Genomic DNA, 23043 nt, shown 5'->3' on the forward strand with positions numbered 1-23043 from the left:
ATTAAAGTGCACGCCCCTCGGCCCGCCCCTTTCCCGGGCTCTTTGAGCAGCTCCGGTTCAAACGGGCGATTTGGGCCTCGTGTGCTGCCAGACCCTTATCGGGGCGGATGGTTTCTGTGGTGCGCGGGCGGGAAGCCGGGTGAACGAGCAGGTGGCATCCAACTGTTCTTGGAGGGTGGAAGGGAGAAGGGGTCTCCCGCCCCGGGAGGTGGGGGGGAAAAGCTGCGAAGGAGCGACTCCCAGATACATGTCTTTCCTGTGTTAGCTTGGTTAGAGGTGGGAGGGTCCGAGTAGAGGGAAAAACGAATGTGGGGGTGGCCTGGGCTCCAGAACTAGGTGAGGATGGCGGTCAAGGGAAGCTAGGAAAAGTCCTCTCCACTGGCTGACGTTGGCTGAGGAGATGGATGGCCTAGAGAAGCCGGGTGATGAAATTCTTCCCAGGAAAGATTGGAGAGTATGTTCAGGACCTTGAGATTCTCTCTGGGAGGATACTGGGCCCGTTAGGGATTTATTTTTCCGGGACATTGATCAGGTAGGGGTCTGAAGGAAGCCGAGCTATATTTGGTATCCTCTTGGGGGTCCCCAGTCTTAGTTTGTTTCACCCCCTCCCTACTAGGAATGCTTAGAGCTCAAAGTGGGGCATCTGCTGCAAAGTAGCTTGCTCTCCCTGCTTTTCCCATTCCGTACTGGTCAGGAAGAATGGCAGAGTCCCTCTGGCCATCATCTTCCTCCTCCACTTTTCCTTCTTTTTCTCTTTTTCCTCTTCCTTCTCCGATTCTGAAACAGGTAAGCTCCCTTACTTTGCCTACTACCCTTTACTCTCAAAAGCTGCAGAAGAGAAGTTTCTTGCTCATTTGTGGCCTCCAGAATCGGGAGAATCGGCAGGCTTGGTCTGGGAGCCATGGTGACTTGGAACAATGAAGTATTCTTGGACTAGAGTCCTGATCCAGGGGGAGTCATCCAATTGCACGCACTCAGGGCCAAAGAAGCAGCAGTGATTTAAGCCTCTGGAGATGTCTCAGCAGGCTGACCTCCTGGGTATGCGCCCATTCTGTTTGGGGGAGATTCCTGCTACTCCTTCCTAGACTCCATCTCAGCAAACCCTTTTCCTATGCTGTTTTCTTTTTCCCCAGGCCCCTTTTAAATAGAACCAAGAGACCTCTTGTTCCCCACTGCCTTTAGCTTTCTCCCCCTCTAGCCTCCATGGCAGCTCAAGTTCCAAGCCCCAACTTACCCCTCGGGCCAGAGGACTTCCTGAGTGATCCCCCAGGGCCCCCTGGGCGGAGCCAAGGAACGTTCTCAGAAGTGACCTCTCAGCTTTATGCTAACCTACGGCAAGGCCAAAAGGCAGAAGCTACTGCCAGGACCAGTCTCTACCTGGCCTCCAACTCTCCAACCCCTCCTGAGGAATTAGAGGGTCTAGCTCAAGAGCTGAGCCGAAGTCTGTCAACTGGGGTGGAGACCAGTTCACAGAAAAAGGTGGGGCTGGGCACTAGGGGTGATGGAAACGCTGATCATTGGATGAATATAGAAAAAAGATAGGATTTTTAAAGGGTTGAATTTGGATTGCATGCTTTAATTCAATAAACATAAACAATAAACTTTGAGAAAGGTTTGGTGCTAGACAAAAATGAATTACTCCTTTGTCTTATATATATATATATATATATATATATATATATATTTTTTTTTTTTTTTTTTTTTTTTTTTTTTTTCCTGAGGCTGGGGTTAAGTGACTTGCCCAGGGTCACACACTAGGAAGTGTTAAGTGTCTGAGACCAGATTTGAACTCGGGTTCTCTTGAATTCAAGGCTGGTGCTCTATCCACTGCGCCACCTAGCTGCCCCTTATATATATATTTTTAACAACTTGCATAAATAAGCAGCTTTAGGGTGGAGGCCAGGAATTAGGAAAATATTCCCACTGGAGCTGGAGAAAATAAGAATTCCAAAAACTGTGGTACTGATGGGTGAATTCCAGGTATGAGTGATACCTATGGGAGAATATGAAGCTAGATAATAAAATGCTACATTTGATGAACTTCTAGTAATCTAGTTTGGGCTGAACAGGAAATTTGTCAACAGAAATTAATGTGAATTAAGTCAGATTATTGATAAATTGTAGAAAGTTTTAAATGATAACTTGAAGAATTTATATTTTATCCTAGGGGATCAGGGATCTGTTGAATAAATTTGAACAGGAGAATGACATAATCAGATATGGCCTTTAGAAAGATTATTTTGGCAGTGTTGTGAAGTTAGGCTTGGAAAGAGAAAATTGGAAGCAGAAACAGAATTAGAAAGGTATATAAACTATGATATCTTTGGCTTAATGGTATGTAAGAGGATATGGTCCTGTGTAGAAGGGGGAAGATATGGAGATAAGAGTTCCCAGCAGCTGAGTGGATATAGCAGGTGAGGGAAAAGGAATCACTGTTGGCTCAGAGCCTACAAACCTGTACCTGGAAAGAGAGTATTGTTCTCAAAGAAACTGCAGAGTAGAGGAGTGGTTTTAAGGAAAAAGATAATTCTATTTTAGATATATTGAGTTTGAAGTTTAGTGGTAAATTCAGGTGGAAATGCCAAGTAGGCACTTGGCAATTTAGGACTTGGAGTTCAGAATAAAGATTAAGGCTTGATGTATATATTTGAGAGTCATCCTCCTAGTGATAATATAATCCTTAGGAGAGAGGAAATCTCAGAATAAAAGGCAGGAAATATATGATTATTCATTGAAAGAAGTGAACTGTTCAGGAGTAGCAGAGGGTAATCAGCAATGACAAAACTGTAAAGATTAGGCAATTTGAGGACTGAGAAAATATAAATTTAGCAGTTGTTGAAGTAACCTTAGAATTTAATGCCTAGAAAGCTAACCATTATAGTAATAGATAGCATAAGTAGTGACGAAGAGTGCCAGATTTGGAGGTAGGAAGACCTGAGTTCAAATCTGGCCTTGAATATTTACTAGTTGTGTGGCCCTAGGCAAATCATTTAACTGTTTGCCTCTGGTTGCCCATCTATAAAATGAACTGGAGATAACAAACTATTCCACTATCTTTCCCATGAAAATCTCAAATGGGGCCACAAAGAATCAAGAAGCTACTGAATTTAGTGCCTTAAGGTTTGCAAAATGCCTCACAACAAGAAGATAGGTGCTATTATCAACCCCATTTTATAGAAGAGGAAACTGAGGCTGAGAAAAGTTAATTGATTTACCCAGGTTACAAGCTAGTAAAAATCTGAAGCAAAAATAAATTCAGATCTTCCTGATTCCAAGTGCTATTCATTGTACCACATTACAGTATGAAGCCAGTTATAACTTATACTAGTAACTGTGTTTGTGAATAAGAAAAAGGACCAGGATTTTATGAGTTTGGCACACTGGAAAATTCTTCCTAAAATGTCACATAAGTAATACTTTTGGGAACAGTTAGAGATGTGCCACTGCTGGGAATATAGCTCCTAGGAAGATCTAGAGTCATATCTACTGAGAAGTATAATCATGGTGGTAAAATGTGTGGGTTACAAGATAGGAGCAGGAGTTAGGGATAGTAAAGTAACAAAGTTTAACATTAGCATTTTGAATTTTGAATCTAACAAGTTAATCACAAAACATAGTATTCTAATTGAACTTATAATCAAACGGGTTATTATTTCTTATAGAGAAAAAGCTAGTGAGAGAAGTGGCGCTCAATGGAGTCACTTCATTTATACGTTTTTACTGAGACAGGAAAGTAATTAATTCCTAAAGTTGGGAGTGGGATAGGGAACAGGGAAGATTATAATATCTCCTTTAACAGGAAACAGAGTGTAGGAATAAACAGGCTTTGGGTCTCTGCCCTTTAGGGAGGCTCCCAGCATATATTGGAAATGGAAAATGTACGGGGTCACCTCCAAAGCATGCTCCAAGCTTCTCGGGACACTGCTCCTCGTAAGTGAGCCTGCTTCTCTGGGTCCATAAAAGGGGTATAGCCAGAAGGGCTGGAAGACCATGAAAGGGAAGCAACAGGGAAGAAGGTGAGGTGGAAAGGACTATTTGTTCTTTCATCTTTAAATGGGCTCTGCCCCTGTCCATACCTTACCCCTAGCCCTTCGATTCCTCTGGCTGCTTGCAGGGGATAACCTTATTCCAGGTACTGTCCCAGAGAGACGAGAAGAAGACTCTTTTGACAGTGACAGCACAGCCACTCTGCTCAAGTGAGTTACCCTTAGATCCTTGTGAGTCATATAGATGTTCTCTGTAGTGGGATTTTAGCTCTTAAACTATCTGTACTATCCTCTGTAACTCTGCTTTGTTTTTGGCATACAGGCATTCAGCTTTCCCAACTTGTCTCATTTTTTTGCTCAGAATTTTCTTCCTCTTACTGTTAACTTATCTGCATAAGGTGGTAGAGCAGTTTAATGGTGTAGTGGAAAGGGCACTGGACTGAATCCCAAGAGTTGAACTCTTGGCTCAGCCTATCATTAATTAGTTAAGAAATCCCTTTGGGTATGTTTCTTTACCTCTGTGAGCTTTGATTTCCTCAGTAAAAGCAATCTAATCTAAAGTCCCTTCTAGTTATAAGTTTCTGTGATTTGCTTAGTACTCGGCCCCTCCAAGAGCTATCTCCACCCAGCTCAGCTCCAGCCTTGGAGGAGTTGTTCCCTCGATATACTAGTATCCGTCCTGGAACTCCTCACTACTTTCCTGATCTGCAGGGACTAAGAGATGCCTTGGACACAGAACATACCCGCCGTAGGGTAAGTTGAGGAATTGAAGTAGATGAATCATTCCTGAGGGAATAACAGATGTTGAAAGAGTCAATGAATGTCCAAATTTGTCCAGAATGACCAAGTAAATAGGTGCTGGACCTAAACTATAAACTACTTTATGTCCCCCATTTTAACATCCTTTGCACTAGTTGAGAGGGGAAAGAAGTATGAAGATAAAATAAATATTGCCCTTCATTCTTCTCTTCTAGGTGACCTAATTGCCCATATGCCCTGTTCTCCTAGATGGGAAGGAAAGTGTGGGGAATCTTCCTTAAAACCTTGCCATGTTTAGGTGATGTGTATATTAGGCTTCTTAGGTGGAACTTGCTTCCCATTTTTGTTATTCCTTGTGTTTCCAAGGACTCCAAGACTCTTTCCCAGTGCTCTGGGGGGAAAAAAAGGAACTCTATTCCTGAAGGCTATGAATAACATGTTAGAGAGATAATTGAAGTTCAGTCCTAAACCCATCTTCCTTTTTGTGACTCTGATTCTTGCCCCATAGTCACCAAGTATCCCTCTTTTAGTCTAGACTGTGCCACCAGAGACCTAGACAACCTTTTTCAGTTTTCATTTTTCCCTGCCAGAAGGCTCTGAGCCAGGACAAGTAAAAAGTGAATGCTATTCCTTGCTTTTTGTCCTTAGCATTGTGAACGTCACATCCAGAATCTACAGACTCGTGTGTTAGAACTACAGCAGCAATTAGCTGTTGCTGTGGCTGCAGACCGAAAGAAAGACCTTATGATTGAGCAACTGGACAAGGTGCCAAGGGAACAAGGGAAACTAGACCTGGAGTACAATATCACCTGCCCAAAACAAACAGGAAACAAGGGATTGGATTTAGCCGTAGTGGAATTGTGGAATGAATGAGAGATTATATTTATTTATGATTTTAATTTTGTAATGTAAAAAGCATTTTTAACATTCATTTTTTAAAATTAGAGTTCTCAGTTCTCTGCCTCCCCTTTGATTGAGAAGACAAGCAATTTGATATCGTGCAGTTATGCAAAACATTTCTGCATTGTTCATGTTATGAAGAATGAGGGCATTATAAACAGGTTTTTCTGACTATTGTCATATACATGCTAGGAGACAGAGGTGACTACCAATCCAGTCAGAAGACAGAGACACAACTGTTGTAAGATTTCACCAAACCTTCCCTTTCTCCACCTCCTATATACTATTTAGACCTTGGCCCGAGTGGTAGAGGGCTGGAACCGACATGAGGCTGAAAGGACAGAAGTTCTTCGGGGGCTGCAAGAGGAGCAAAAGGCTATTGAACTTACACGAAGCCAACAGCAAGAGGTACATGACCTAGGCATTAGAAGACAGTGCTTAGAAAGTAAGGAAGTTGGAATTTTAGTCATAAGAAACATGATACTAGATCTGGGTTCACCTGTTTTTTAAAAAAAAATATTTTGAGAAACTCTCAGAAGATAATTAATTTCCTTTAAAGCCTATGCATTTAAAAACATCATTCTGAAAAAGGGTCCAGAATAGTATCAACTTATGTTAAGTCTTCCCATGATTCCTTGAATTCTTCAGGATCATCATAATCTTTTACTACATTATATGCCACAAATTTTCCAGCCCTTCAGCTGATGGTTATTCACTTTGTTTCCAGTTTTATGCTACTACAAAAAAGTCCTGCTATGCATGTTATTATATATGGTATGAAATTGTCTATTGTAAGGAACAAGACAAATATCAAAGATTATAAAGGTTCAAAAGTTCTAAAAAAATTTTAATCATTTTTCTTGCATAATTTCAATCTAGATCAATTAGACCAATTTTAAACTCCACCAACAGTTTATTAATGTGCCTATCATCCCGTTAGCCTTTTCAGTGGTGACTTTATCAATTTGATAGTCAATTTGATGGTCAGAGTTGTTTTAATTTTCATTTCTTTTATTAGTAATTTGGAACATTTATTCAAATAACTTTTGTTAGTTTGAAAACGTTCCATTCTTTGTCCATTGAACATGATCTTGAAGCCTCATTTGGTAAGCCTATAACTCTACCCCCCAAATTAATAACATTTCATTGTCAACACTATCCCTCTCACCTCTTCTTGCTCCATTTGGCATTCAAAAAAATATTTGGGAAAAGTTGGGTGCCCCAATCTAATCAGCCCTTTGGTATTAAGAGTTAACTTTAGTTTGGAATGTGTATACTTTGTGTGTTCTGGGACTTGGCTTCTCATTTTCTCTGAATTCTATCATCTCTTCTTCCTCCCTGCCTGTAGACTATAGCTCGACTAGAACAGAGTCTAAAGCAGACGAAGGAAGCCCTGAGTAGGGAGCGGGAAGGGACCAACCAACAGCAACAGGAGCAAGAGACATTGGTGAGAGAGCCAGACTATTTCACTTACCTGGGACTGTGACTTCCTGGGAACTGGGCTATCAAGGAAGTTTGGTATGCAGGAAGCTGATAACCTGCTTCTGGGTTCTGACTGAAAAGCTGATATGTGAATCTGGTGGTAGATAGATAATGAAATAATTACTAACATAAGCTAGGAGCTAAGTGTGGGATTTGGTGTGTGTATATATATATATATATATATATATATATATATATATATATATATATATATACATACATACACACACACACACACATATATATATATGTATATATATACACACATACACACACATATATATATGTATATATACACACACACACACACACACACACACACACACACACACACATATATATATGGACTTGTCTTGATGACAGTAGAAGGAGACCAATTTTAGTGGTAAGGAATGTTCAACCAGAATTCCAAACTTAGATCTTTTGTTGTCTACTGAGATTTATTTGGTTTATAATTTGGAGCTTATAATAATAATAATAACAACTCATTTTTATAGGATATGAATATTTAACAATCACTTTATTACAATAATCTTATGATATAGATAGTATAAGTAGTAAGTAAATCTTTTTTTTTTTTCACAAATTTTTACAAATAATTTCTCTGAACCACAGTTTCCATAATTGAATTGTGTAACGTCATATGGTTAGTAAACAACAGATATGGTACTTAAACCCATTTTTTTTTTTTTTTTAAACTGCACTAAGTATGAGTGCTATCTACTGGCTAGCTGGAAAGACATAGGTATCAAGAGATATTTCCTAAGTATGGGAGATGAGGTTTGTCAATATACTGGGCCTTGGTAGTTATCTTTTTTTTCCTTTCTTTTTTAATTAATTAATCTTTATTAAAGCGTTTTTATTTATAAAGTATATGCATGGGTAATTTTTCCAACATTGACTCTTGCAAAACCTTTTTTCCAAATTTTCTCCTCCTTCCCTCCCACCCCTTCCCCTAGCTGGCAGGTAGTCCAATATATTAAATATGTTAAAATACATGTTAAAGCCAATATATGTGTAATATTTGTACAGTTTTCTTGTTGCACAAGAAAAATCAGATCAAGAAGGAAGAAAAAAAAACTATGAAAGAAAACAAAATGCAAACAAACAACAGAGTGAGAATGCTATGTTGTGGTCTACACTCAGTTCCCATGATCCTCTTTCTGGGTGTAGATGGCTCTCTTCATCATTGAACAAGTGGAACTGGTTTGAATCACCTTAATGTTGAAGAAAGCCACGTTCATCAGAATTGATCATTGTATAGTCTTCTTGTTTCCATGTATCTCCTGGTTCTGCTCATTTCACTTAGCATCAGTTCATGTAGGTCTCTCCAAATCTCTCTGAAATTATTCTGCTGGTTGCTTCTTACAGAACAATAGTATTTCATAGCATTCATATACCATAATTTATTAAGCCATTCTCTAAATTGATGGGCATCCATTCAATTTCCAGTTTCTTGTCACTACAAAGAGAGCTGCCACAAACATTTTTGTACATGTGGGTCCCTTTTCCCTCTAAGATCTCTGAGATATAATTCCAGTAAAAACATTGCTGGGTCAAAGGGTATGCACAGTTTGATGACTTTTTGAGCATAGTTCCAAACTGCTCTCCTGAATTGTTGGATTCACTCACAGTTCCACCAATAATGTTACCAGTGTCCCATTTTTCCCACATCCCCTCCAACATTGGTCATTATCTTTTCCTGTCATCTTTGCAAATCTGAGAGGTGTGTAGTGGTATCTCAGAGTTTTCTTAATTTGTATTTTTCTGATCAATAGTGATTGGGAGCACCTTTTCATGTGGCTACAAATAGTTTCAATTTCTTCATCTGAAAATTGTCTGTTCATATCTTTTAACCGTTTATTAATTGGAGAATGGCTTAAACTATTATAAATTTGAGTCAATTCTTTATATATTTTAGAAATGAGGCCTTTATCAGATCCTTTGAATGTGAAAATGTTTTCCCAGTTTATTGCTTCCCTTCTAATTTTGTCTGCATTAGTTTGTACAAAAACTTTTAAACTTAATATAATCAAAATTATCTATTTTGTGATCAATAATGATCTCTAGCTCTTCTTTGGTTACAAATTCCTTCCTCCTCTACAAATCTGAGAGGTAAACTATCCTATGTTCTTCTAATTTGTTTATAATATCATTGTTTATGTCTAAATCATGAACCCGTTTCAACCTTATCTTGGTATACAGTGTTAGGTACTTTCTGCCATACTAGCTTCCAATTTTTCACAGCAGTTTTTGTCAAATAGTGAATTCTTATCCCAAAAACTGGGGCCTTTGGGTTTGTCAAATACTAGATTGCTATAGTCATTGACTATATTTTGTTCTGTGAACCTAGTCTATTCCACTGATCAACTTCTCTATTTCTTAGCCAGTACCAAATGATTTTGATGATTGTTGCTTCATAATGTGGTTTTTGATCTAGGACAGCTAGGCCACCTTCATTTGCTTTTTCTTCATTAATTCCTTTGAAATCTTGACCTTTTGTTCTTCCAGATGAATTTTGTTGTTATTTTTTCTATGTCAATAAAATAGTTTCTTGGGAGTTTGATGGTATAGCACTAAATGAATAGATTAGTTTAGGGAGTATTGTCATCTTTTTTTATATTCGCTTGACCATCCATGAGCATTTGATAGCACTTGATATTTTTCCAATTGCTTAGTTCTGACTTAATTTGTGTGGATAGTGTTTTGTAGTTTTGCTTATATAGTTCCTGACTTTCCCTTATTTTAAATGGAATTTCTTTTTGTATCTCATGCTGTTGGATTTTGTTAGTGATGTATGCTGATGATTTATGTGAATCTATTTTGTATCTTGCAACTTTGCTGATGTTGTGGATTATTTCTAATAGTTTTTTAATTGATTCTCTAGGGTCTAATAGTTTTTTTAGTTGATTCTCTAGGGGCCTTGGTAATTACCTTGTAATTATCTTGGCTGTCTGTTGCGGCTATAGAAGGAAGCTCGACAAGCTTTAGCTCGTAGCTTAGAGCGGGAACAGCAACGGTGTCGGACTCTACAGGAGGAGCGGGATGAGGCTCGGGCAGAGCAGCTAAATCAGAACAGAGAACTAGAAGCACTCCAAGCTGCCTTGGAGGAAAAGCATCAGGCCTGGACCCAGCGTGAACATCAGCTTGAAGAACGCTGTAAAAGTATACAAGAAGAGGGCCGGATCCAATTGGAGAGGGAACAGGTAAGGGTAGGAGAGAAACATGGCCTGAAGCCTAAGGTAGAGAGAGGAGAATGAGCAGAAAGTGATACATAAATGGGGAAAGAAAAGGCAAAGAGACTGAGTATAGAAAGTGAGTTTATTAGGAAGGCTATGCGGGCATGGTTTTAGCAGGATGAATAAATTGCTAAGGGGAGTTAGGGATGTATAGTAGTTTGGTTTAAAAAAGAGGGATGAAGCATGAGTTACGATATTTAGAAGCAGAGCACAGAGTATAGAGATTAGACTGGGGACAGAAGAAATAGCCTTTGTTTTTATTATTATTATTATTATTATTATTATTTTTTTTTTTTTGCAAAGCAATTGGGATTGTGACTTGCCCAGCTTCACACAGCTAGGAAGTGTGTCTTGAGGCAGAAATCAGGTCCTCCTGATTCCAAAGCTAGTGGTTTATTCATTGTGCCATCTATCTGTCCACTATTTGTCCAATAACCTCTGAAGACAATATAAAGTCCTTGGATTTTCCTTTCTCCTCAGGCAAACTCCCAGCGGGATGTACAAGCTGCCCGAGAGGCTCAGCAACTCCTATCATCTGTTCAGTCTGATGTGCGGAGGTTAGAAGAGGAATTGGACACAGCACGGCGAGAAAGAGATGCTTTACAGCTGGAAACCAGCTTAGTGCAGGTTAGGGGTTAGGAAAAGTATTGTGATTCATTGACTTTTTTTCTAGTTGAGAAAGGTTTATCCAAGATCAAAAAAGAAATGATTTCCAGTTGCTAAGTGTATATTTCTACTACATTGCCAATGTTGTAGAAATAATACACATACTAATTACTTTTCCTCCCAATATATTTCACTTGAGGGTATCATTGTGTCAATGTTGCATATCAGAGGTGTTGCTATTTCTCTCAGCAACTCCAGTTTTTGATTCATTCAGCCTGGCATTTTGCATGATGTTTTGCATTTTAGTTAAATAAATGAGATGGTAATATATTAACTTATCATACTCCTTTCTCAATCTTGAAATAATCAATTAGTTCCTTAGGAGACAAGTAACATGATCTGGTACTCCTATCCCATCCCATGGGAGTCTCGAGGACAAGCCACAAAAGTAGATATTTAATGTTTGTTCAATTTATTAGAATTGGAAGTACGCAGTAAAGTATGTACCTTTATGCAGGTCTAAATCATGGTTTTAGTATATTATCTGTTAATAAGTTGATGCATATTTCATTCCTTGTAGACTTATTTTTAAATTCAAATTTTCTTTTTTAAAATTTTAATAGTTAAATTACATACACACACAACACAAACACAAACACACATAGTAGCATTTATTTCTTTCTCCCCTCGGGGAGGAATGAAAAGCAAAACCCTTGTTACAAAAAAAACCCATAATTAAGCAAATTGTGTCCCAAATGTGCCTCATTCTGTCTGTCAGTATGGTAGACTGTACTCTTCATTGTTGCTTATCTGGAATCATAACTGATCATTGTGTTGATCAGTTAAGTGTTTCAAATTTGTTTCTATAATGTTAATGTTATATTTTAAATTCTTCTGCTCAAGTCTTCTGAAGTTTCTCTGAAATTATCTCTTTATTAATTCCTAATTGCATAATAATAATCCATTATGTTTATATACCATAATTTGTTCAACCATTCTCCAATTGATGGGGACTTCTACTCCTTAAGTTTCTAGTTCTTTGCATCATAAAAAGAGCTGCTATAAATATTTTTGGACACAGATTCTTTTCCTCTTTCTTTGATTTTCTTGGAATATAGATCTAATTGTTTTATTTTGGGTCAAAGGGTATGCCCAGTTTAGTAACTTTTTGGGCATTGCCCTAATTTGCTTTTCAAAATGGTGTTATTAATTTACAGCTCTACCATGAACTGTTGTAGATCGATGTGCTTGCTTTCTCAAGTTGGGTAATTTTAGAAGATGGTTAATCTTTCTTATTTAAAAGAATAATTTGGTTTCAATTTTTGAAAAATGATTAATCCATAGACATGTAGGAAGAAGGCAACATCTTGATTGAAAGAAACTCTTTGTTTTTCTTTCCTTATGCTTGTGAATTCTGTGTGTACACAGAGAAACAGAAATTAAGATTTGTTCTACGTTCTGCCTCTGGCCTCTTTAAACCTCAATAAGGAGCAGAGGCTGTACCCTCGCTTCCTAGGCCAGCCTGAATATCCTCTGCATATCCTCATTACCAGGCCCGGTTTGAAGCCCAGCGAGTACAAATGGAGTCAGAGCTTGCTATTTTGCTAGAGCAGAGAGTAACTGAACGACTAGCCCAGGTGCAAGAGAGCAGTCTTCGACAAGTGAGCAGTCTTCGGGAACAACACAGGTATCAGGGATGGTCCACAGTTTTGCTCTTTGCTAACAGTCTCTCACTCCTACCCTGTGTTTATGGGCAAGCTAGCTTTTTTTCTTTTTCTGACTTTTTTCTCCTCTTGTTTTTCCCTTTTCATTCCCAGACTCGGGCCTGTTTCATTTATGGCTCTTACCTACTTAGAAATTAGAAACTTGCAGTATTCCATAAAAGTTTTTATAACAAATTATTTGGAATTTTATTGTTATTAGGAAGCAGTTACAAGAGTTAACTGAGCAGCATCAACAGGAATTGTCTAATCAATTGGATCAATTCCATGGGGAGTTGTCAGAGCGAGAAGATCGGCATCAGCAGGTGGCTCAAGACTATGAGCTCAGGTGCTAGCTTTGAGAACCTCCTCAAACTTCTCTTCTGACTTTGGGTGGCCCAGAATTCTGCTTCTCTCAAAATTTTAAGCGTCAGATTTCTTAAGTCCTAATTTGTCTCATCACCACATTTCCCCAAGGGACTCAAGAGTCTGGACCCTAAATCCTTTTTCCTCTCATTTTCCCAGATTGGCTCATGAGCAGGCCCGAGTACGGGAATTACGTATGATACACCGGCAGCTAGAAGAACAGCGGGTAGAGCTGGTAGAGAGGTTCCAGTCCATGCTTCGGGCTCATTGGGATGAGGCACACCAGCTGCTCAGTACCACAGCCCCTTCTCAGGTAGGCCTTGTCTTTTCGACATGCACAGTGAGCTGAGATCACTTGGATTCAGATAAAAAATATTAAGGCTAATGAGACAAGTTTTTTGAAGCTATTTTTGGGAAACTCAGATCAGAGAAGGAATAGAACTTGATATTCAGAATAGATATGGTTATAACTGATGTCAGAGAAAAAGCAGAGTTGCTCATTTCTTCCAAGGAGAATGATCTTAGTATTGAAAAATACAGAACAAAAGTGGCTAATAGGAACTTAATTTCCAAGACTGAGAGAGATAGTTAAAGAATACTTATATGCCCTTATAAATTCTAGTCACTTGACCCCAGTGACCTATATCTTTAATCGTACTAAAATTAAAAACAAAAACCCAAAACTGGTGGATAAAATTACTGAGTCATTGCCACTGATCTTTGGCAATAGACACGGGATTGGAGAAAGACCAATGTAGTTCTGATTTTCAAAAAATGGAAAGAATATAATATAGTTCAATTAGATGCCAATGAGTTTTGCTTGGATTTCTGGCTAGAAAAAGTAGTAGTGATCACAGAGTCAGTAAAGCTTTATCAAGAATAGATTGTGCCAGTTGTTGTTGTTCAGTCATTCATTCACATCCAATTCTTCCTGACTCCATGGACTATATATAACACAGCCCTTCTAACTTCCATTATTTCTCAAAGTCTTTCAAAGTTCATGTTCATGTTTCCATGACACTGTCTTTTTTATCCTCTGCTTTTTTTTCCTTTTCCTTTTCCTTTAGTCTTTCCTAACATCTGAGTCCTGTTTTCTCATTATGTGGCTAAAGTATTTAAACTTCAGTTTCATTCTTAGCCTTTCAGTGAATAGCCTGAATTGATTTATTTTAATATTGACTGAATTGATCTCTTTAGTGTCTAAGGACTGTCTTCTAGCACCAAATTTAAACCATATTTCTTTTTTGATGAAATTTTGAAGCTGTTAGTTAGATATGGAGAATTTTGTAGGTAATGTAGATTTTAACAGCACATTTGATAATGTCAGTCATACTATTCTTATGCAAAAAAGTATGTTTAATTAGTGAAATAAAAATTATCTAAGGAGCCATTGATTATCAAAGAGATAGTTAACTGCAATCATTACAACCAAGAATGTAGTCTTCACTGAACACGAATTGATCATCAGTTTCAATATCCTTATATAGAATGTGAATACATAAGCAGTGGAATGTTATAGAAAGCAAGAGGAGAAGATACAAAGAACAGATAACAGAGGGGAGAGAAAAGAATTTCTGCATCAGGAAGCTCAGGGAACTAGTTGGTCAAAACTGAAGTTGAAGTTTATGTACTAGCTTTGACAATTTCCACTTTGATTTTAAGTCTAAAAAAAAAAAAAGGAAAATATCTGAGGTTCAAAACTTCAGAGTATAATGATTTAATGAACAAGGTCAATTATTGCCAGTCAGATCAGGTCATTGATTCCTCATTGGTCAGAGATAAAGGATTAATTAACAGTTTATTTGTATAACAGAAAAGAGGAGTTAAAAATTGGATCAATCTTAGGAAATTTGTCATTTTGTCAACGAGAGGTATGTAGCGGTACAGAGTTGTTTTAAGTTGCATTTCTCTTATCAGTAGTGATTAGAGCATTTTTTTCAAAGTGCTGTAAATGAAAAAATACATTTGACTAGAAATGGCTTTAATTTATTTGTTTGAAAATTGTCTGTTAATTGGAAAATGACTTGTATTCTTATAAATGTGAGTCAATTCTCTATATATTTTAGAAATGAGAACTTTATTAAAAATGCTGCCTGTAAAATTTTTTTTCTTCCCTTCTAATCTCCTAAACTAATCTGCATTAGTTTTGTTTGCATAAAACCTTTTAAATTTAATATAATAAAATTATCCATTTTATAATGTTCTCTAATTGTTCTTTGGCCATAAATTCTTTCCTTTTCCACAAATCTGAGAGTAAGACTATCCCTTGTTCTCTTAATTTGCTTATAGTTGTCATCCTTTATATCTAAATCATGAACCCATTTCAACCTTATCTTGGTATAGGATATGAGATGTTAGCCGATGCCTAGTTTCTGCTATACTATTTTCCAGTTTTCCCAGCAGTTTTTGTCAAATAGTGAGTATTTATCCCAGAAGCTGGGAGTCTTTGGATTTATCAAACTCAAAAAGGTTTTTTCATGCTAGAATGCTGGACCAAACTGATAAGACATTCATTTGTAACACATTTTTGCCATAATCCCTTTTTTTCAGTAAGCAAAAATCTGCCTTCTTATCCTAGTTCAGGCACTTTCCTCAGTTGAAGACAAAAGAAAAAATGAAACCCTTTACAAACATGTGTAATTAAAACCAAATTTGCAAATTGGCCACATCCAGAAAAATAAATTTGTTTCATTCTGCATTCTTGGGTCTTTTATCTCTATATCAGGAGAGGGAAATATGTTTCATTATTAGTCCTCTAAAATTGTTTTGGTCATAATACTAAGAAGAATACCTGGTGCTTTCAAAGTTGTTTGGCTAGACCATGTTGTCATTCTACAAATTATCCTTTTAATTCTGTTCTTTTGACCCCCTTTCAGTTCATACTAGGTTTTTCTAAGACCTTAATCATTTTTTATGGCACAAAATATCACATTTATACACAATAGTTATTCCCCAATTGATAGACAACACATCAGATTTTCATTCTTTGCTATCTCACAAGGGGCGTGTTGACCACAGGACTGATATCCAAAGCATCCAGCGCTAATGTGTGCTTCCCATGAGGTATATATGCACATAGCTTTAAGCGACTGGAGTAGACCAAAGCAGGGCAGAGTCAGAGCACCTCATGAGAGAGGGAATTGACTATCAATCCAGTTCTGACAGGGTGAGGGGGGGAGGAACCAGACATTCTGATAAATTGGGATCAAGAAGAACAATGACAGAATGGGGGGAGGCACATTCTGATAAATATGAAGTCATGATGACTAAAATAGAAGATCTTTCTTCATATCTGGATTAAACATTTACAGTTTATAATCTTAGCATAGCCAACCCTAAATTATATCAGTTCTAATGATCAGGAGGGAAGGGTTCTGTTGCAACCAGAGGGATTGGGGCAAAACAATTGAGGTAGGACAATTCAAGGAGACTATGGCATAACAAGTCTGCATTAACAACATAGCAATAAAATCCTTTCCTCTTGAACTAGTCTAACTCTACAAATTATTTTGAGGTACCTCATAACACTGGTCTGGAACCCTAATAATATTTTGGGGTTCTGCTTTAAAACCCCAATACTTTCTGTTGATATTTCTTTCATAGGTGATAGTGGGTTCTTTCTATCTTTAATTCATTTTGACTTTAAATAGCAGATTTGGGCAATTTTCATTTATAATTTCTTGAAACATAATACTCATGTTAAAAAAAAAAAAGTCATAGTTTTAAGGACTCCCAATGATTAATACCTTTCTTTTTCTTTCCTTTTATCAACAGTTGGTCACTTGTTTTTGTTAGTAACTATTCTGTATTTTTTTTACATTTTTCTAATCTTTTAATTTTGTTTTAAAATCAACTTCTGTTTCATGGAATTTGTGTTGGTCTACTCTAGTTTTCAGGGCATCTATCACTTAGGCCAGATGTACCATTTTCTCTTCTAATCCTTTTATTCTTCTGGTTCTTTCCTCCAGAGCTTTTATTCCATTTTTTGGCTTTTGCATCATTTTTCCTAGGTATTTATATGATCCTTGTGGAAATCCTTTTTTCCCCCCTTTGTGTCTGTTCTTACAATTGTAATGGAGTTACTCGCTCTTCCTTGTTGGGCTATCCTAGAGCTATAATTTTTGGTTTTGGCTATTTATTCATTCCTCCAGCTTTAGTTCATGAAATGAGGATTTGTGATAGGGGCTAGTTCTGCCTCAAGCTATGCTTTTGGGTAGAGTGGTTTGCTCTATTTTGTCTTATCCTGGCTGTTACTTGGGTTTCTGGGTTAACTAAGACTTGCTGTGCTCCTGAGGTTTGAACTACACTGCTTGAATTTCTTCATTTCTGGTATACTGCTGAGGACCTCTTCTACCTAGAATTGTGACCCTCTAGGGGTGCATTTCTGGGTTAATTCCACCTCTCAATATTATCTTCTGAGACTATCATCAGGGCCCTCTCTGGCATCTCTGAGCAGAATGTTAGGAACCTCCAAATTCCTCTTCTGAATGCACTCTGATCTTTGCTTTTTTCCAAAGTTCCCTATTCTTCCCTTCCTTTCTCAGAAGCTCCTTTGCTTTTCCTACCTTTGGACACAGAGGCTTGTAGGCTTCATGTGTCTCTTGCCCATCTTTGATCACTGAGATGCTGGTGGACAAAGAGCTTTTATTAAGAGTAGAATAGCACCAATGCTGCCATTTTTCTTGTTTGCTTGTGCTTGCATTATTAGTATTATCTTCAGTTTATAGTTTCTCTGCAGGAATCTTTTTAAGCCACTGGTCTGGTTTGTGGTGGTTAAAGATAGATAATGTAATCCATAAATCCACTTATCATTACAACATACGTGAGGGATTCACTGTCAATCCCCTCTTCCCTCTGGATACTTTGAGAACAATTGTGATATATGACTGTCTAGCATACAGGTTACTTGAGGATGCCAGAAAAGAACATAAGTAATATTTGAGACCAATTTCTTTTTGATATATAAGTAAGAATTCCAATTTTTTCTCCTGCATCACATTGATTATGATGCACATTGCTTAGAAAGTCACAAATTAACATTTTTAATTGAATTTTTATTTATTTTTAAAACATTTCCCTATTACATTTTAATATGATTCAGTGATCTCTATGTCTTAGAAAGTTGTCTGGAACAGAGAAATTAAATAACTTGAGTTGGGGAGAAGAGGGTAGGGAATCATACGTCTGTTTTGTGTCAAGAGACAGGGGATTTGAACCCAGAAGCTTATCTCAGCTCTCTATCCACTGTATCACAGGCTGTTTTTTATTATGTCTTACTAAATGATAATATTCCATTCTATTTATATACCTGAGGTTTTTTTTAGCCATTCCCTGATTAATTGGTGCATACTTTGTTATGAGTTGCTTGCTGTACCACAGAGAATGCTGCTGTTTTGTACTGAGCCTTGCTTCTGCCTTTGGCTTCCTTGGAAAAGATGCCAACAATGAGATTTTTTTGGTTAAAGAGTTCAGATAAATTTTTTTTTTTTTGCAGAATTACAAATTAATATCCAGAAAAATTGGATCAATTTATAACCCTATCCACAGTATATCGTATGCCATAGGGTCCACTGGCATTAACTATTCCTTTTTTGTCATATTTGACTTTTTATAGGACATGAGATAAAACTTTTTATTATTTTGAATTTGCATTTCTTTTTAGTATTAATGATTTGGAACATGTTTTCAAATAATCATTTATAGTTTGCAATTCATCTTTTGAAAAATGTATTCTTGTGCCACAGTTCCCTTTTATTGTCCTGCCTCAGTTTCCCTAAATTGTTCTGCCTCATTCCCCCTGATTGCAAACCCTCCTAACCATTAGGACTGATATAATTTAGGGCTAACTACTTTAAGGTTATAAACTGTAAATGTTTAATCTCAGTTAAGGGGAAGATCTTCTATTTTAGACATCATGGCTCCAGACCTTCCCAACTTATCAGAATGTCCACTGCTCACTCTGCCTTTGTTATCCCTTATCACTAAAATCCTATAAAGACTCTCTGGAGACTCACATTCCATGCTGGATTCTTGGAGAGGAAAGTCTAATTCAGCCCTGGAGGCAGAATGGATTCTGTTGTCTCCAGACTATCTCTCCCGCTAAGAAATTTGAATAAAATATTAAAAACTTTCTAATCTCTATCTTGCCTCAGCATTACACTTGAAAGAGATATGTAAATATGTATGTGTGTATGTGTATGTGTATATCTGCATATGTATATATAAATATATCCTTTCTTAACTATAATCTGATTGGGTATGGTGGGGGGGGGGGGAATGAAAGGAGGGAAAAAGAATAAAGTAAATAAGGTGAGCCCAGGAGAACAAAAGAACAGTTTACAAGGAAGAAAAGAAAAGATGGACACTTGTGAATATAATTTCTTCTACTAATATATATATATATATTTTTTTAAGTTGGTATTTGTTATATATTTTGAATCCTCCCTCTGTTGGGCATATGATAATGTTCTCTTTTGTTTTGTTTCATTTTGTTTTGTATTGCTTTTCTGTTTTTCTTTTTGCTTATTCTGTTTCTTCAAATAAAATAAATTTGAGGAAATTTTTTTTTTAAGTCTTTCCTTTGGACTTATGAAAACTACTATTCATGTGCAGAGAAAGAAATGATGGATTCTGAATGCTGATCAAAGCATACTTTACTTTTTAAATTTTTCTTTTTCTTTTGGACTATTTTCTTTTACAATGTGATTAACGTGGAAATATGTTTTGCACAATTGCATATGTATAAACTATTTAATTGCTTGTCATCTTAACAGGGGGAAAGGGAGAGAATGAATTTGGAACTCAGAATTAAAAAAAAAAAAAGAATGTTAAAGAAAAAAGAATATCCTTTGACCAGTTTAAAAATTGCTATATTCTGTATATACTAGAGTATAGTATATACTATAGAAAGTATTGCCCTAGACCACTTTTACTAAAGGCTATCACATTCATTGATTCTTCTCCAGCTTCTTTATTTGGCTCTTAACTGTACTTCTCTTCTTTTCTTTCCCCTTTTCACCATTTCTTCACAGGTCCCTCCCCCTGGTACTCCCAGCTCCTTGGTCTCCTGTCCCAGAGAACCTGAAAAAGAGGAGAGGAGGGCTTGGAGCATGCCTCCTGCTGCAGTGGCTCTGAAGCCAGTGTTGCAACAGAACAGGGAGCCAAGGGAGGAGCTGCCTGGAGGCCTAGCACATCCTTGTACTCCCTCACCTGATCTCAGCCTTCTGCTAGGTCCTAATTTCCAGAGCCAGCATAGCTTTCAGCCTTTGGAGCCTAAACCTGATCTTACGCCACCCTCAGGTAACTTGGAATGATCATCACCAGAGTTCCTTCTATTTAATTCTCTAGTCTCCTTTTCTTGACTCCAATTCTTTCCTCCTAGAATTTAAATATTTGCTTTTCTAGCCCTGAGCTAGTAACAACTCATCTTAATTTTTTCTTTCTGTCTTCTTCCCTTACCCTCAATACTGTTTCTAGACTTTTTCATCTTATCTCCTAATTATCTTGTATTTGTTCTTTCTAAGGGCCCCATGTGTCTTGCATTATGATCCTCGGCCTTCTCTTTCTAACTTTTTTCCAAGCTTCCCAAGATTTAACCATTCTACCTTTAGCTTTGATTTTTACCATGTTACGTGGTGTGCCCCTTCTTCTAGGTGGATTGCAGTTTTGACCCCTGCTAATAATTCATTTTTTCCCCCTCAGATCCTGGAGGCTTTCCTCCTGAGCATAGAGCAGAACGACCATTCCCTGAGGTTCTTGGAGACAGAGGAGAAGGGACCCTGGAACAAGATTTGCCCCCTCCACAGCTGGAAGAGCTGAAGCACTATCTGCACCAGGTATAGGACTCCTGGATTATTTTAGGGCTCTTCTCCAGGGATTCAGTCATCACTACTCTTTTTCCAGATCCTTTGTTTTTCCTTGTTTCTATCTCTTTTTGCTGTTAACTTCTTGGTGACATCCCCAGGTTTTAGGTTATTCAGCCCCATCTGATATTTCCTTTCCCTTCTCCAGACTACACCTCTTTCCTAGGGTCCTCTGCCACTTTCTCTCCACAGTTCTTGGAACCAGTGTCCCAAAGCTGTGTGAGTCCCACCATTGATCTGCTGCCCCGTAAACCTGGTAAGTCCAGGGAATGTAGAATCTGGTTTTCTAAGGTAAACAATGAGATTCTAAGCAAAGTTACAGTGTTTCCTACTAGAGAATGGAACCTCTGATGGTTTTCTTTTCCTAATCAGGAAAATCTTATCCCTTGTCCAGGTACCCTGATAGTTCCTCCTTGGGAGGAAGCCCCTCCGCTATCACGGCCCCCACCACCTGTCCACAAAACTAAAGTACCACTAGCCAAGGCATCCTGTCTTTTCCGGATACCTGAGCCCTCTCCAACTCCTCCACAAAGCGGTAGCCATGAAAGTTGCTCCCCAGAGAGAGGTGAGTGGTGCAGTAAAGAGAAAAGGTGGGGTTGAGTTTGGGAAGAATGAATTTGGAAGAGACAAACACTTTCTTCCGAGAGAGATGTGATGCGGGCAGTGCAAAAACTTGGGAGAACAAGAGGAGGAAGGACAAGGTACAGGAGTTATTGGAATAATGATCATGTTTTTCTTAGGTGGAGAGGGGAGACCAATATCTCCCCGGCAACTGGCAGAGCTGTCTCGGCTGCTTCGACAGTACCAGCCCCGAAGCAATGGTGGCCCTTCTACTGAGGATCTTTTATTGTATTTAAGGGGATCGGAGCATAGTGGGTAAAAGAACTGGATAGGGGAAAGTGGGATAAGACTATGGGGGACCAGGGAAGGACAAGAAACAGTAGGATTTAGTTTGGTCTTGAGGGGTGGAAAAGCAAGGAGGCAGGCCTGTAAATTTTCCTCACCTCTTGTTCTTTACCTTTTTTTTTCTCTTCTCTCCTTCTCTGCATTCTAATTTATAGCTCCTCCCACTCAAGATTCTGTCATCCTGACTGCTCAGTTTCCTCCATTTCTTTACTCTATTGTTCTATCTCTCCTGCAGTCAACCCTTCCTGCTCTTACCTTACCTCTTGGGATAACAGATGTTACTCAATTCTGAGCGGCTGGTAACCATCATTTCCTGGGCCAGGGCAGTGTTTAATGTTCTTCTGCATTGCTTCTCAATTTTGTGTGACAGAGTTGAAGGTCGAGGGGATGGTATCCCCAGAAGAAATGTAGACACACGCTTGGGAGAGGTTCTCCGGAAAGAGGTGAGAAAAGAATAGGAACTAAAGACCTTGAGAGGGTTCCTGCTAGCCCCAGTCAACTCAACTCCACCTTATTTCTTAGCTGCTACTGGTATGAACACTTGGACTTTTTTTGTTTGCTCATGGTTCCTCCTTCCCCAATATCTCCCTTTGACTTTTAGTAGGGATTGGGAGATCAAGGGTATGTAAAATGCCTAAAACTGACATTTGTCTTTCTCCATTCACAGCTTCCTTCTCAGGCCTCATCTCGTCGCCCTGCTAGTACTCATAAGGCTGAGAAACCAGTGGGTAGGAAGAAAAGCGGCCATCCAGCACCAGGCAGTGCTAGGAGTCGAAGTGGAATCTGGAGATAGCCCCATATTCTACACCCAGGCTCTTAACATTTTTTAAAGGAAACATTTTATTAAATACAAACTGCTTAATTGTATCTGAATATTTGGGAAATTGGGAAAGTGGGTAGATTAAATATAATTCTCTCAAAAGAACCAGAGTATATATAAAATTATATATATATATATATGTATATACACATATAATAAATAAATTAAAAAATTATCACAATATATAAGAGAGCAGTGTTTGTCTGGGACCCTTTCTCAGGTTTGATGTTGCAAGATGAGACATGCAGGTGATAAGGAATCTACTTTTAATAAACACGCGTTCTCAACAACACGTGTTGTGTAAACAACAATTCAGTTGCCCTCAAATTAGTTACAACTGCTATACTGAATTTTTAGAATTTTTTTTTAACCTCAAATAACTTTTCCCTCCTAAAAGAGAAAATCTTTCCTTCTCTT

At 38.0% G+C, this 23043-nt stretch overlaps 1 protein-coding gene across 11 annotated transcripts; it reads left to right on the forward strand.

Moving 5' to 3' along the window:
- The first annotated feature begins 16 nt into the window (after window positions 1–16).
- Window positions 17–22668, forward strand: CNTROB (centrobin, centriole duplication and spindle assembly protein). 11 transcript variants are annotated; one of them, XM_074311841.1, is made up of 21 exons: window positions 17–151; window positions 829–1038; window positions 1199–1479; window positions 3846–3930; window positions 4088–4196; window positions 4583–4739; window positions 5394–5510; window positions 5937–6053; window positions 6994–7092; window positions 10097–10333; window positions 10847–10993; window positions 12526–12659; window positions 12896–13021; window positions 13198–13351; window positions 20070–20337; window positions 20740–20873; window positions 21093–21156; window positions 21295–21465; window positions 21641–21776; window positions 22177–22249; window positions 22474–22668. In XM_074311841.1, the coding sequence occupies exons 2-21, from the start codon at window positions 1014–1016 to the stop codon at window positions 22597–22599; spliced, it is 2760 nt and encodes a 919-aa protein (XP_074167942.1). In that variant the 5' UTR covers window positions 17–151; window positions 829–1013; the 3' UTR covers window positions 22600–22668. The 11 variants fall into 11 exon arrangements, with proteins under 11 accessions (XP_074167942.1, XP_074167943.1, XP_074167951.1 ...); XM_074311842.1 differs by having other exon boundaries at window positions 25–151; window positions 868–1038; XM_074311850.1 differs by lacking the exon at window positions 1199–1479 and having other exon boundaries at window positions 27–151; window positions 868–1038.
- Window positions 22669–23043: the final 375 nt, after the last annotated feature.

The sequence above is a fragment of the Sminthopsis crassicaudata genome, chromosome 4 (genome assembly GCF_048593235.1).
Source record: "Sminthopsis crassicaudata isolate SCR6 chromosome 4, ASM4859323v1, whole genome shotgun sequence".
Classification (NCBI taxonomy): domain Eukaryota; kingdom Metazoa; phylum Chordata; class Mammalia; order Dasyuromorphia; family Dasyuridae; genus Sminthopsis; species Sminthopsis crassicaudata.